Source organism: Drosophila willistoni, assembly GCF_018902025.1.
Source record: "Drosophila willistoni isolate 14030-0811.24 chromosome XR unlocalized genomic scaffold, UCI_dwil_1.1 Seg144, whole genome shotgun sequence".
NCBI lineage: Eukaryota > Metazoa > Arthropoda > Insecta > Diptera > Drosophilidae > Drosophila > Drosophila willistoni.
The window spans coordinates 3,425,061-3,439,647 of NW_025814057.1; the positions used below are offsets into that span (position 1 = coordinate 3,425,061).

A 14,587-nucleotide genomic window follows, 5' to 3' on the forward strand; every position below is an offset into this window, starting at 1 on the left:
TGCCAGTGAATTCTCCTTTTCCAGAGTCAGGTTCAACTAGCCTGGCCAATATCCACTCATCCACTCTAAAACCTCTAGAAAGGGCATATTGAATTTGTATGTAACTTTGACCTTTCTACTTTCTACTTAAGCAAAATAAGAAGTTGAAATGCCTTTGTTGTCATTTATTTCTTGTCCTACAAACATATTTTCTATTAAATAACATGAAATTTACAAGTTTTAGTTCAAATTTTTCACTAAGACACGCAAAAGTAAGATATATTTGTCTTTACAACTCTCTTGAAATAAGCGAATAGCCTAAATCAGTTTCTAAAAGATCTTCTTTTTCACCTTTTTAATTTAGGATATTCCTCTTTTTTAGTATATTTTATGTAGTGTGTTTAAAAGTCCTATATATATAGATATATTATCTTCTTGCTTTTGTTGAAATAAAGTTAATAAAGTTATATAAGGGAAAGTTCGTAATTAGTTGCTTAAAGATGAACCATTTAAAGATAATATTCTGAAAAATAATAAGCTCTTACGTTTTTACAGCTTCTTTCTAATCACCTCGTATTTGTTAAGAGTATTTTTTTGTTTTTTTTATTAAATATATAATTACAAATTTACTTTTGGAAAGTTTTTATACATATTTGTGGTAATGAGAGACAATAAAAATATGAAAGAAGCTTTATCTTTCTTAGAAAAATAGCCAATTAACACAAAAGCAACATTTCTCTCTCTCTCTCTCTCCGTCTCTCTCTCTCTCTCTCTCTCTCTCTCTCTCTCTCTCTCTCTCTCTCTCTCTCTCTCTCTCTCTTGCTCCTCCATAGGCATTTGCCTACTCTTCCTTTACCGAGTTTGGTATATTTCTATGTGTTTTACTTGTTCGATCAGTCAAAACAGAGAATCTCAATATAAAAGACCAGTTTTGCATAGAAACTTAAAGGCAAAGATGAAGACTGTGATGCAAGGGTATGAAGAATAGACTAAAGGGTATTGAAAAGTTTGTATAATTATTGATTTTTGATTTCATTAGCCATACGTTTCACTTTTGGGGCGTTAGCAAAGAGGCGTATGTGTAATCTTCACCCGGATGACTGACAATATTTTTCTCTCTGCGGCTTTGGCTTCTGCGGCTGTGGCTGTGGCTTTTTCACACATTAAGCAAGCGTCGTCGACACACATAATTTCATGTTGTCCGGTAATTGTTCTGTAAATGCAGAAATAATTACTTTCAATGCGCCAATAAAAAAAAATCAGCCAAAGTCAGAAGCTGAGGCAGAGGCAGAGGCAGCAAACAGCCAAGTGGCCTAGAGCTGCTTTGGTCGTCGTCGTCGACGTCAATCAGCGCATTTGTGCACGCAGCAGGAGCTTGATCAATCAAGCGGAGGCAGTCAGAGGCAATCAGCGGCTTGAAAACTGAAAGCAAAGAAAAGTAGGTGACCACCAGACGACGGCGTCGGCAGCTATGCCGCATCATTGTGCTGGTCCACAATCCACTTACCTGGACTGCTTTGAGTCAGTCTTTGAGAGCTCCTAAACGAAATCGTCTGCCAACTTTCAATGCAACCGTCACTCACATACACACACACACGCACACTCAGTACAGAAAATAATGTTCTATGGTGAGGCCCCTCGACTTTATCTCCTTCTTTCTCTTTTTCTTTTTTTTTTTGTTTTGTTGTGTTTTTTTTTTTTTTGAACTAAAACCATAAACAACTTTTACTGCGTAGTGCAGTAGTCGCGGGTTAGCTGCCATTTACTTTTAGCCGGGCTTTAATTATAATTGCCAGCGAAACTAAATTCACTTTGTTTTTTTCTTGCTTGCAGATCGATGATGCTGCCATTCAAGTGTATAAGGACGGTGACTATGGAGCCTATTTGGATTTGGAATCATCGTTGGCCGAACAGGCCGAGGAAATTGAGGGCCTCAATGCTAGGTGAGTGATCATTAAGGAAAAAGATAACAATCAAAGCAATAAAGGGAAAGGGGTTTAGAAAGGAAGACGAAAATGCAATCATCATAAGATAAGGATCGGTGGGGGGTGGGATGCCATTCAAAATATTTCTTTTGCAACTTGGCAACTTTTTATTAGTTTTGTTAGCATTTTTTTTGTTTATTATTAATTTTCATTGAATTTCACTTTTGCATTTCGTGTTACTTTTCTTCTGTTGTTGTTGTTGCGCTTACCTTGAACCCATTTTGTGCGGAAAAGCCACAGGAAATGTGTATCGAACTGGTTACACTCGAGTCTCTTTGGGTTTGTGGGGCAGCTGCTCGTGGGTGGTCAGGCCTTTCACCGAAATGCAACATATTACACATACGCCATGATGGCGTTTGGCTCCATTTCCATTCGCTAATAAAGTTATTTGGTCTAGTCATAAAAAATGTCGCTATCTGTGGCATGGCACAGGAAACTGCCTGCCGGCCTGGCCAGGCCAGACTGTCCGCCAATTCGTCCGTCCGTCCGTCCTGCTGCTGCCTTCAATCTCTCTGCCACTCACTGGCCAGACATTTGCATGCTTCGTCGTCATTTCGTACGTGCAACTTGTTGCGACTTTGTGGCTGCAACTTGCAGTTAATTTGCATTTAATCCGCGCACAAAAGAGGCAAAAAGAAGAAAGCAACAAAAAAAAAACAGAGACAAACTATAGAGAGACAACAAATGGCAATGTCAGTTTTTGAATCGTTGTCGTTGCGCTCCAAAGTTGTTATAATTTTCTGCCTTTTTTTTGTCTCTTTTTAACTGGAATGCATGCATGTTACTTATGCATAAAAAAAATACCCACAGTCATATCCCCAATCAAATCAGCTAGGTAACTGCTGGCCAAGATGACAGTTTAGCTTGGCTTGCTCAACATACATACATATATTTGAGGGCATTTGCTTGTCAATCATTAAGGTCATTAGTTCTAAAGGAGTGTAGATGATCAAAACTCTTTCTGAAAACAATTAGATCAACATCTCACACAATCAAGCGATAGATAATATATCTATCCCACAGAGCTCAGTTAGGAACAATCGCTCATGTCAGCTAAGGAAGCCTTTCTTAAGAGTTTAATCAAAATCTGTTCGAAATCTCTTTATTTCATAGTCTTTCAAGCTTACTAATTGCTTAGTCCCTCCACCATAAATGGAGGGTATAAAAACTTCGTTACGTTTAAGTTTACTTTATATATGATTTTCTGTTCGCTGTTGCTCATTTCCTAGGGAACGTGATGTCATGACAAAGGCAGGCGCTAAACCACGTCCACAGACCTCTCAGTCTCAGAACAAGAATAAAAAAAAAAAAAATTACAAAACAAGAAGAAAAATATGATGTACGCGATGGGGCATCAGGGTCTAAAGAACTTAATAGTACTAAAAAAAAGAAGATATATAAGGAACGAACCAGAATATAACCGTACCAGGGGCAGTGGTTCAAAGTCAATGTACTTAAGCAACACAATAATGTGAAGAAGGAGCCCGAGAGAATGAGGAGAAGTTTTAGTTCTTAGTCTATTTCTGACTTTCACTATTTACCTTAAGGATGGGGGAGGGGTAGGGGTAGGGGGATATGATCATTATACAAAAGGGCTTATGAAAATTACAACGTAAATGTCGCCGCTTCTTGTGCAAATTGCTTAAACTTTATGATTAGGTACGTCTTCTAGCTTGGCTTGGCGCCAAATGACTGTCAAAGAGAGAGAAAGAGAGAGAGAGTGAGAGAATGAGCTGTAGGCTATGCCTTGCAATGTCTTGTCTTGTCCTAGCCCTGTCCTGTCCTGGCCTGGCCTGGCCTGGTCACTAATCATGCTTATCGCATTAGTCATGGCAGCAAAACTCGCATGCAAATCATGCGCTTGCGCTTCAATTCACATCAAAATTCCGCAGCAGGTACGAGCGCGGGTTAGCCTTTTGGTAGATTGGTTCTCTGCCTGTTCTGGCTTTTGGTGTCTGCCTGTCAATCTGCAAGAGACACACTTACACACACACACACACACACACACAGAAGCAGACATAGACAGACACACACAGGTGTGGCATCTACCACATTTCATTATGAATTCTTAGCCGGGCTTCGACTCTGTTGACTGTTGCTTGCTGCCTGCTGCCTGTTGTCTGATGCTTCATAGTCCATTTTCAATTATCTGCGTCGTTTGTTATTACTTTTATTATATGGTCAGGGCGAATAGAGTGTTGGGGTTCCAGCAACAACAACAACAACAACAACAACAAAAAGCAGCGGGTAATCAATGTTCTTAAGTGGTCAATGAACCAAGCTTCCCCATTGTGTTTTACTTTTAGTTTTGTTTTGTTTTCTATTTTTTGCTCAATGCCTTGGTCTTTTGCCCATTGCTAATGAAATTACATACAAAATTAATTTCAATTTTTTACCATTATTTATTTACTTTTTTTTTTCAGTCGCAAAAACTCTTTGGTAGTTCGTACTCAGCTGAGTGTACGCGTTCATGCGATTATTGGTAAGAGAAAGGAAGAGAGAGAGAGAGAGAGCAATTGATTGCTCATACGCCATGGTGACCCCCCCACTTTATCGATTTCTTTTTCATTCTACAGAGAAACTTCTTTCCGCCGAGGGCAGTGATTTGCGTCGTGCCCTATTCTCATTGAAACAAGTGTTCCAAGAGGATAAGGATCTAGTTCATGCCTTTGTGGCACTCGGCGGTCTTAATTGTCTGGTACGCGTGGGCAATTGTGCAGATCAAAACTATCAAAATTATATATTGCGTGCCCTGGGACAGGTAAGCCACCGCGCACCACCAATTCTAGTATCAAATGAAACTCTAATCATGTCCATTGATTGTTTTGTTTTTTTGGGATAGGTCATGCTCTATGTGGATGGCATGAATGGTGTAATGAAGCATGAGCCCACCATGCAATGGCTCTACTCATTGATTGCCTCAAATTACCGATCGGTAGTGAAAACCTCACTGAAACTTCTCTTGGTATTTGTGGAATATGCCGAATCCAATTGCTATGTCTTGGTCAGTGCCATTCATGCTGTCGATGCAGCCCAGGGTACATTGCCTTGGTCACACATTATGAGGTAAGACAAAGCTGGCAAATTAAAAGTTTATTCTACAAAATTTCATATTTGTCTTCTTTCCAGATTGCTAAAAGACTATGATAATGCCGATGCTGAGTTAGTTATATATGCCACATCGTTGATCAACAAGACTCTGGCCGGACTCAATGATCAGGATAGTTTCTATGATGAGAGTGATCTGTTGGAACAGCAGGGAATGGAGAGTGTCATACAACGTTATATGTCCAAACCAGGCACCGATTTGGATCTGCTTGATCAATTGCAGCTCTACGAGGCGGTCTTAAAGTATATATAAACAAATAGATAAGTTGAATAACAACTAATTGATGTCCCTTTTTCTTCAGGTTCGAGGATGGTGAATCGGATGGCCAGCGTTTGCCTCAGAACTCTATGCGCAAGACTCAACGCTATCGACCGGGCTCAAATACGACAGAAAGGCGTAAGAGTCGACGTCATAGCACTGATAATAGTCCGGCACCCATTACCAAGGTCCTGCCTACTACTGTGCTGCGTATGACCCCAGCACAGGCCACATTGGATGAGGATAGTTCCGGTTCAGCCAATTCCACTGAGTTCAGTGGCGAACTCTTTCAAGAGAAGAAACGTAAGCCAAAGAATTTCTACTCATCATGGACAGTTTTAAGATTGATTTAGAATTTTGAAAATATTTCCATCAATGGGTTTTAATTTCACTTATTTCTTAGCCTCTTTCCCTTTTGTATCGTGCTTTGCTCAATATCGTATAAAAATATCGTACAAAAATCAAAATTCGTTGCATACATTTAGGCTACGTTCTTAAATTTCTTTGCCAACATATAAGAAACAGATAAGATAAAAAATCAACAAGTAGTATGATTTTTCGGATATATTTTAATGACTTTCGATGTTCAAATTTTTTTTTTTTTTTAAGTTTGTTTTGATGAGAATTGAAAATTTATTTTCTTTTGTTATTATCAAAATATTAATTAATAATTGTGAAGCTAAAACTAAATCAACTGTTATCCTATAGTTCTTGATGAAAAAGTTCAATTAAAAACTACATTTTTATAATTTTCTTTAGCTCGCGATGGAGCTGGTGTTACTCCTGGCCTGCGACGACGACGTGAACGTGCCGAACGGCACAAGAGTTTCCTTAAGGAGCAACAGGAGGCGGCTGCCAATGGCATTTTTGCTGCCCTCGAGCAACGTGAGGGCTTGGGTAAGTTGAATGGGAAAACCAAAAGAAAACAATTGTAAATAATTGTTTTGCTCCTGCTTTTATTTTGCCAATATGAGAAAAAAACTAACTCTACTTGATTCTCTCTCCATCCCATGCTAATTCATTTTGTGTATTTGTCTTCGTTCACCCGCTGATCATTTGCTAACTGCCAAAAAACAAACAAAAATCAAAACCCAATTCCAAACAAAAGGCCAAATTGTTACCGCCATTCCTGCTACCATACAAAGCGGTTATAGTCCGCCGCAATCATTGCAATTGCAACAACAACAGCAGCAGCCTGAACTGCCGCCAAGCCTATCCTCAACCACCACCACCACCAACACCACCACAACCAACAACAACAACAATATCAACAACAACCACAACAACCATAGCATTTTGAGCCACTCTAACAACAACAATGACACGCCCAACAATAGTTTATTGCTGCTTAGCCCTACAAAGCAATTGCTCAGCGGTAGTCACAGCATTTCCATTATCAACAATAGCTTCGACAAGGCCAACAATAATAACAACAACAACAACAACAATAATAATATGAACAACAACAATAACAACAACAATACAAACAATCAAAATGAGTTCCTTACCAAGAAGAATTTATTTCGCGAACGCAATGCAACTGTGATCAATGGCATCATGAAGAATATACAACAAACAACAGACAGTGCCTACAAAAAATATGAGAACGATGCAAATCGTTTGAATAACTATTACACGCAGCTAAGTCAATCGCCCAAACATCAGCCAATACCAACAACAGCAACAACAGCAGCCACATCAACACCAACAACAAGCGAAGTGACAAGTCCCAAGAAATCTTTAAATGCCAGTGGTTTTAGTCCCTTACTCGATGCTTCCAACATGCCACTTAAATGCGATGATGAGCAAATGATGATGATAACGATGATGAGCGAACACCAACACGAGCTCGCAACACCCCTGAGTCCCATACGAAAGACGATGATTGCTCCTGTTCCTGCTGCTCCTCCTGCAACTGCAGTTAAACCGCCAAAGCCAGCAACAGCAGCGGCGGCACCACCTCCACCACCACCACCACCACCACCGCCTCCGCCTCCGCCAGCCAGCTGGTGGCATGCTCCTCCCAACTTCCAAACATTTACACAGCCAATGGCAGCTAAAATTCTAACCAGTACTAACCCAGAGCAGACGCTGACGTCAACGCAAACAGGTAAGGTGCCAGCAGCCGCTTAGTTAATTAAAAATGTGTTGCCTACTTTTATGTGTGTCATTTTCATACATTTTGCAAAAATTGTGTTGCCTACTTACAAAGCATATAAATGTTGTTCTCTCACTTAATACATTTCCTCGCCCTTTAGATCTCGATAATGATGGCGATAAACAATTGCTGCTGCAACTGAAACGTGATCACACTGTCAAGGATCTAACACAGAAACTGAGCAATTTACCCAGCAGTCCCACACATCCAGAAACGGGAATGGGAACAGGAAGTGCTATGGGAATGATTAATAATCGCGCCAATATAGTCGGTGATATGTCCGGCCTGATATCAAAAGCCAAAGAGGGTCTTGCCAAGAGCAAGAGCAAAGGTGAAATATCTCGGTGAGTTTTTTTGTGTTTGTGCGTTTGTGGTCATTTATTTATCTCCATTTGTGTGACAAAAGTTAAGTAATTTAGGCATATTTGGGTGCGTATTTCTCATAGGTTGCAATGTATGCAGCCTTGGCAGCATCGGTGGACAATCCCTTGTGCTTGTTCCAGGCATTCCATTTAGCCTTGCCCTTCAAGTCCAATGCACCTGGCTCACTGGTGTTGTTATCACCAACGGTGGCCTGCTTGTAGAGACCATAGAATTCCAAGAATTCATCATTGGTTGGGGTCTTGGTGAAGCTCTTGGCTTTCTCGGAGGCGGTGGCGAACTAAATAGAATTTTGTTTCGATTAGTAATATTGTATATCCTTTGGACGAAGTGGTTTCTGTAGTTTACTTACATCCATATCGATGTTTGGTTCAATAACTAATGAATGTGAGCTCTATGCCCAGTTTGGGTTTATATATACATTGGAGCAGGGAGAAAGACAGATATAGAGCAAAAACCTTGCCTAATTACTACCTAACTGATAAGTGAATTTTATGGCAAGCCTCGTTTAGATATCGATGTGCCACCAACCAACCAACCAACCAACCAACTAACTAACTTACCAACCTACCAATCGTTGATAAGCTTAGTCACTAGGCCATATTAGCCGTAAAACAAATACAATTTTTAATTGTGGCTAATATCAATGGTTTTCCATTCACCCGAAATGACGTAAATATCTTTGCCTTTCCCGGTCTTCTCTTCTTAAGACGACTGCAGCGGTTATTTCACAAAGTCGTCAATTTATTGCACATTAATCTTTACAAAAGCATATAGTAAATCAAACTTAACCGTAAAGGGGAGCATATTTCTCATACAGAACAATATAGGCAGCCTTGGCGGCATCCACAGACAAGCCCTTGCGGCTTAGCCATGCCTCATATTTGGCAGCACCCTCTGCATCGGCTGGCTTCTCGATGTTCACATCGCCGGAATGGACTTGCTTGTAGAGGCCATAGAATTCCAAATAGACATCATTTGGTGGCTTCTTGCTAAAGGCCTTGGACTTTTCACAGATTGTCTCGAACTATAATAATTCAAATTATAAATTAGAAAATAGCAAAAACAAACAAAATTATTATTTTTTATTATTATAAAATAAAACCTACATCCATTTTCTATGGGTTTTAACTGAATACTATGATTTGCCACCAAGCAATCGCAGCCTTTTATATATTAAGAAAAGACCTCAACAACTAAGAGAGGGAGAGAGAGAGAGAGAGCGAGAGAGGGAGGAGAAAGAGAATGAAAGAGAGCCCCATAATATAACTAAATCTTATCATCGATAAACCTCTTGTTCATAAAATCTATTGACAAGTGTAACAATTCAAAGCTCTGTGTGAATGAGGCACCTCTAACCCATATATATTTTATGATATTATTTATGATGGGAACAATTTATATTTCTGTTTTTTAAATCGATACGATTTATGCAATACCCTATTCAGGGTATATCCGCCCGATCTAAGAACCTTTGTCCGTTTTTCTATCTATCTATATATATGTACATACATATATGTATATGTATATATCTGGTGCCTGTTGCCTGTTGATTTCCTATCTAGAAAGTGTTCTGCCGCCTACTTCTTTGTTATCGCTTATCTTGCTGCCAGGCGTGAGAATTGATAAGGCTCTCTATTAAACATTTATAACATGGGCAATCGGTAATCGGCAATCTTATGATAGACCCAAATGTCACTTGACCATTTCTTTTTAAATGCATTGACTTTTAAACACTCTCTATCTATTGATTATTAAATTCGTTTTATTTTTTTATTACCTTACACATTGTAGCTCATCGAGCGTGGATCAGGAATTGAAAAAGTCTGAGCCGAAGAAATCGGAAAATGAACTCCATTGGGAGGAACTAGTACGAAATATGACACGTCCATTGAATCTCTGCGATTTGGACTTTACCGATCTCCATGAGGATGATGAAAAGGATGTCTTGGCGCCACGTGGTCTTGGTTTTGGCATACCACCGCCACCACCACCATTAGCAGGTGGTATAGTGCCACCGCCGATGATGCCAATGCCACCACCAAATCTAGCACCACCGCCCATGTTTAACTATGGCGGCGGGGCTGGCGGTGGCGGCTATGGAGCCGGCAGCAGCCTCACAAACAGTGTGAATAGTTCACTCAATGGTTCCATCAATGGAGAATTGGGTAACAATACCATCAAGAAGAACAAAAAGACGGTAAACAAGAAGAAAACAATTGAAATTCAAAGATAATATTAACTTTATCCCCCCCTCGATAGGTCAAGCTATTTTGGAAGGAAGTACGTGAGGACATGATACCGCAGGTGGTGGGCAAAACCATTTGGGATGAGCTGCCCAATGCCAATGTCGATACACAGAAGCTCGAACATCTCTTTGAGTCTCGTGCCAAAGACTTGATGACCAAGGTGCGTAGCAATATGCTTATTAACATATACACACAAACAAGGAAATATATATATATATATCTATATGCTCCAAATAACAAGTAACCCCAATTATAAAGGTCAAAGGTTCTTCGAGTTCTGAACTCGGAAGATTGTGATTAATTAAGTCTTTTGATGGTTTTTCTATCTACCAATTTATATATATACATTCATACATACATATATTTATATGGGCAAAGCCTTGTCGAATATGGTTAGATAATAGAGTTTCAGATCCATAGCAAATCCAAGATGATATACAATTGTATCTTAAACATTGATTTGATTTGACGGATCTAGGACAGTTAAAACGAGGAACTTTTGCCCCTTAAAAAGTATTCATTAAATTTAACAATATTGTCTATAAACAATGTTTGCTTGAAGGATTCAGTTATAAATTTCAAAATTTCATTTAATTGTTGACAAAAACGTTTCCTTTGACGGTTTTTTGCATACTTTAGGGGGTAAAGTTTGCCCATTTTACCACATAACTCATATGAACTCTTTCACAATTTCATATAGAAGACATTATTCTTGTTGATAGTATTAAGACGAAGGTTAATGAGCTGAATTTTTAGAGTACTAGCTAAAGTAGTTTTTATGTAGATTTCAGAATTTACCAAAGATTTGTTAATTTATAACTTGAGAATATAAATGAATGACAGATTAAACTTAAATGCCTTTTTATCCAAAGTACTCGACACAACCGTGATGAGTCATGAGTCTATAGTTCCTATTTCTGACAAATGTGAAATCAAAAGGCATATAATTTGGCTGATATGGATCTTTAAATGAGTCAAAAGGAATTAAAATGTTTCTCATTTTTCATTTAGCAAAAGAAAACTTTCGTTTGGCCTTCGTTTAACTAGTTATTTCTAGAATAATGTTTCTATTGTTAATTGAGCATTAGATAAACCAATCTATTACTTGTATTAGCAGTTAGATTGCTCTACCTATTTAGGGTTCTTTTACTAGCTGAAGGGTTTCAAGTCCATTGCTATCGGTTTTATTAAGTTCTTGAGTGGTGTGTGATTAGCGATAACTATAAAACATTGATAAAATTTAAACTTATGAAGAAATAAGATAAAGATATAATGGTTATTCTTTATTAAGTTTAACATTAGCTGTGGCTATCATTTATTTGTTGTTTAAACACCCGTTTATTCATATATGTATGTATATGTATGTGTATATATAATTTATATAGATGATATATGTATGTTCTCTAATGTTGCCATAACCAAACTGCGAATGATATTTGTATTCTTTTCCTCATTGTTTTTCTATTCTAAACCAAAAAATAAATAAATAAATGTCGACGGATATATCTACATACACTTAAATGTTGTGCTAAAAAAAAAAAAAACCAAAAATATATTTCCCAAAAAACAAACAACTTCAAAATATATAAACTATTCAAAATGTTTTCCAAATAAAATGTTTTAGGAGGTGAGTGAAATGAAATGCCATCTTGTTAAACTCTCTCTCTCTCTCTTTCTGTCTGTCTCTATTTATCTCTTTCTCACACACACGCGCACATACACACAATATCTGTCTATCTCTTTCTGTTTTGTGTTATTTTTATGTTTATCTTGGTGTTGGTTTACTATACACACACACATAGACACTCTCTCTCTCTCTCTCTCACTTTTGCTGTTGTGCACACACAAACACAGATATTTCATGTCCACAATGGAATGGAACAGAACAATACAGAAACGAAACGACACAAAGTGAAATTAGAACACTTCTTCTACTCCATTCATTCCATTGCCAACACACACAAATACACACCCTGTATTTAGGCTTTAGCCCGATCTCCCTCACCCTATTTGAATACCCTAAATGTTCATTTGTTTTAACCCAATTACTCATAACTATGTTATCGAATCCGTTTCACAGAAACAACAAGAGCTAAACAAGAGCAAAGAGATTATCGTGCTGGACCATAAACGTTCCAATGCCATCAATATAGCCATTACCAAATTGCCGCCACCGCGAGCCATCAAGGCGGCCATTTTGAAAATGGATGCCACTGTGGTGACCAGAGAGGGCATTGACAAGCTACTCAATATGCTGCCCACCGACGAGGAGCGTGGCAAAATTCAGGAGGCTCAAATGACTAATCCAGAATTACCGCTGGGCAGTGCCGAACAGTTTCTCTTGACATTGGCTTCCATATCGGAGTTGGGAGCTCGCCTGAAGCTTTGGGCCTTTCGCTTAGACTTTGACAACAGCGAGGTAAGTGGAGGGAAGAGAAAGGGTCCTATACAATGAGATTTAACTTGTCACTTCCTTTTTGCAGAAAGAGATTGCGGAACCGCTGATGGATCTCAAACAAGGCATTGAGATTTTGCGTCAGAATCGCACTTTCCGTTGCATTCTCTCCACTCTGCTGTCCGTGGGCATTTTCTTGAATGGCGCCCCCGTTAAGGGTTTCCAGATCGAGTATCTGGCCAAAGTGCCCGAGGTTAAGGATACGGTTCACAAGCATTCACTGTTGCATCATCTCTGTCACATGGTTATGGAGACATGCAGTGATACAAGCGACTTGTATTCCGAAATTGGCCCAATTACTCGCGCCTCCAAGGCCGATTTCACCGATTTGGCCCACAATCTGACTCAGCTGGAGTCTGAGTGTAAGGCATCGTGGGATCGCTTGAAACTCATTGCCAAGCACGATTGTCCGCCGCCATTGAAACAGAAACTAGTTGACTTTCTGGCCGATTGTGCTGAACGTATTATTATCCTACAGATTGTCCATCGACGTGTGATGAATAGATATAGAAAGTTCCTGCTTTGGCTGGGCATGCCACAGCATAGTGTGGCCGAGTCGCGGCCCAATGAATTCTGTCGCACCCTCTCCGAATTCGCCTTGGAGTATCGTACGACCAGAGAGCGTGTGCAGCAGCAGCTCGAGAAGAAGGCCAATCATCGAGAGCGTAATAAGACACGTGGCAAATTAATTATCGATATGGCCAAATTCAAAACCAAAGAGGATGTTGCCGATGCCGAATTGAAGTGAGTTCACAAGGATGAGTGGATTGAGTGTTTAAAAACGTTTCTGTGTCTTTTGTTTAGGCAACTATTGGGCACACCCACAGCGGATCAGGCGGATGGCACTTTAACCTGGCGAAGACGTCGGGCCGAGCAATTACGTTCACCCATTGCCCGCCATAGCGAGGAACAGTTCACCGATGGTGATGATGAGATATTGGAATCTCTGGTGAAAACAGCCACCAAGGCTCCGGGTACACGTACCACGCCCAGAGAGCGTAAAAGAACGCGTCATGCAGATCGCAAGTCATGTAAGTTGATTCCCATTCTCTCTCTTTTTCTCATTCTAACGCATTCATCAGACAAAGAAAAGAAATTTTATACACACAAAAAAACACATTGGACGAATTCTAATTCGTTCAATTTGTCTCAATATTTTGTTGTTTAATGAAAAGGTGTTGGTCTATCTTTTCGAAATCCACACACAGCGCGCTATGTTTATTACCTGCCCCACCACCACAACTCTACACACACGCCCACCACAGGCGAGACAAACCACATATAGAGAAACCACAAAAAATAAAAAGAAAAACTAAATAATAAAAGATCAATTAATAAATTGAATTAATTTTTTTTTTAAAAACAAAATTCCAAACAAAAAATACGCAGCTTTTGGCAATTAACTTGATATCCTTACCCACCCCCTCTAAGACTTTTATCCTTACCCCTACACCACACTACACTTGGGCTTTGGCATTATAAATAAACTATATATTGGTTTCTTTCCTCTTTTTGATTTTCGTTCTCTTCACCAATTTTCAATTTTAGTTTTTGCCTAGCTTATCAAATCTGTTGCCTCTATATTGGTTTTTTTTTTATAATTTTTTGTTTTCTTACCATTAACGCACCAATCCAAAAACAACCAATCAACCAACCAACCAACCGACCAACAAACCAACCAATCAACCAATCAATGAATCAATCAAACAACTAAAAATCTCAATAAAAATACGTAACGATTGATCGGCAGTGAAGCGAAGCCGTACACGTGAAGGATTCACAATCGAAAGAGCAGCATCACCATAGGAAACGTTAATGTAACCTTAACTGGTTAGCAAACAACCGAAACGAGCCAGCAACAACAACAAACTGTTCGAGTTGTCATTGTTGTTGTTGTGTTTATTTAGGTTCTATCCCCCCAAAAAAACAACCCTTTTCTTTGGTTAGTGTTAATGAATTCTAATTTTGAATTTATGTTTGTTCATGCCGTTTTCTCTTTTTTGGAATGATATT

General features: G+C 39.1%; 3 protein-coding genes across 11 annotated transcripts in view; 1 reads left to right on the forward strand and 2 right to left on the reverse strand.

Moving 5' to 3' along the window:
- The window catches only part of LOC6638747 (FH1/FH2 domain-containing protein 3), a 54,227-nt gene that overhangs the window by 38,893 nt on the left and 747 nt on the right, over positions 1-14,587 (forward strand). For 2 of the 9 annotated variants that reach the window (XM_023180564.1, XM_023180585.2), the window contains 14 exons: positions 1,813-1,922; positions 4,388-4,446; positions 4,541-4,725; positions 4,807-5,030; positions 5,094-5,315; positions 5,375-5,634; positions 6,091-6,228; positions 6,440-7,441; positions 7,590-7,833; positions 9,665-10,070; positions 10,133-10,279; positions 12,200-12,538; positions 12,603-13,318; positions 13,379-13,605. In XM_023180564.1, the coding sequence (XP_023036332.1) occupies positions 1,813-1,922; positions 4,388-4,446; positions 4,541-4,725; positions 4,807-5,030; positions 5,094-5,315; positions 5,375-5,634; positions 6,091-6,228; positions 6,440-7,441; positions 7,590-7,833; positions 9,665-10,070; positions 10,133-10,279; positions 12,200-12,538; positions 12,603-13,318; positions 13,379-13,605 (4,279 nt within the window). Of the gene's footprint in view, positions 1-1,812; positions 1,923-4,387; positions 4,447-4,540; positions 4,726-4,806; positions 5,031-5,093; positions 5,316-5,374; positions 5,635-6,090; positions 6,229-6,439; positions 7,442-7,589; positions 7,834-9,664; positions 10,071-10,132; positions 10,281-12,197; positions 12,539-12,602; positions 13,319-13,378; positions 13,606-13,782; positions 13,888-14,324; positions 14,470-14,587 lie in introns of those variants that run through there. The other 7 variants (XM_047012127.1, XM_023180566.2, XM_023180560.2 and 4 more) reach the window with 7 other exon arrangements.
- Positions 7,839-8,243, reverse strand: LOC6638555 (acyl-CoA-binding protein homolog). The gene is made up of 2 exons (XM_002062265.3): positions 8,223-8,243; positions 7,839-8,150 (listed from the first exon to the last, which is right to left on the reverse strand). Exons 1-2 carry the CDS (start codon positions 8,226-8,228, stop codon positions 7,905-7,907), a joined length of 252 nt encoding a protein of 83 aa, XP_002062301.2. The 5' UTR covers positions 8,229-8,243; the 3' UTR covers positions 7,839-7,904.
- LOC6638748 (acyl-CoA-binding protein) lies at positions 8,568-9,007 on the reverse strand. Its single transcript, XM_002062264.4, has 2 exons — positions 8,980-9,007; positions 8,568-8,897 (listed from the first exon to the last, which is right to left on the reverse strand). Exons 1-2 carry the CDS (start codon positions 8,983-8,985, stop codon positions 8,658-8,660), a joined length of 246 nt encoding a protein of 81 aa, XP_002062300.2. The 5' UTR covers positions 8,986-9,007; the 3' UTR covers positions 8,568-8,657.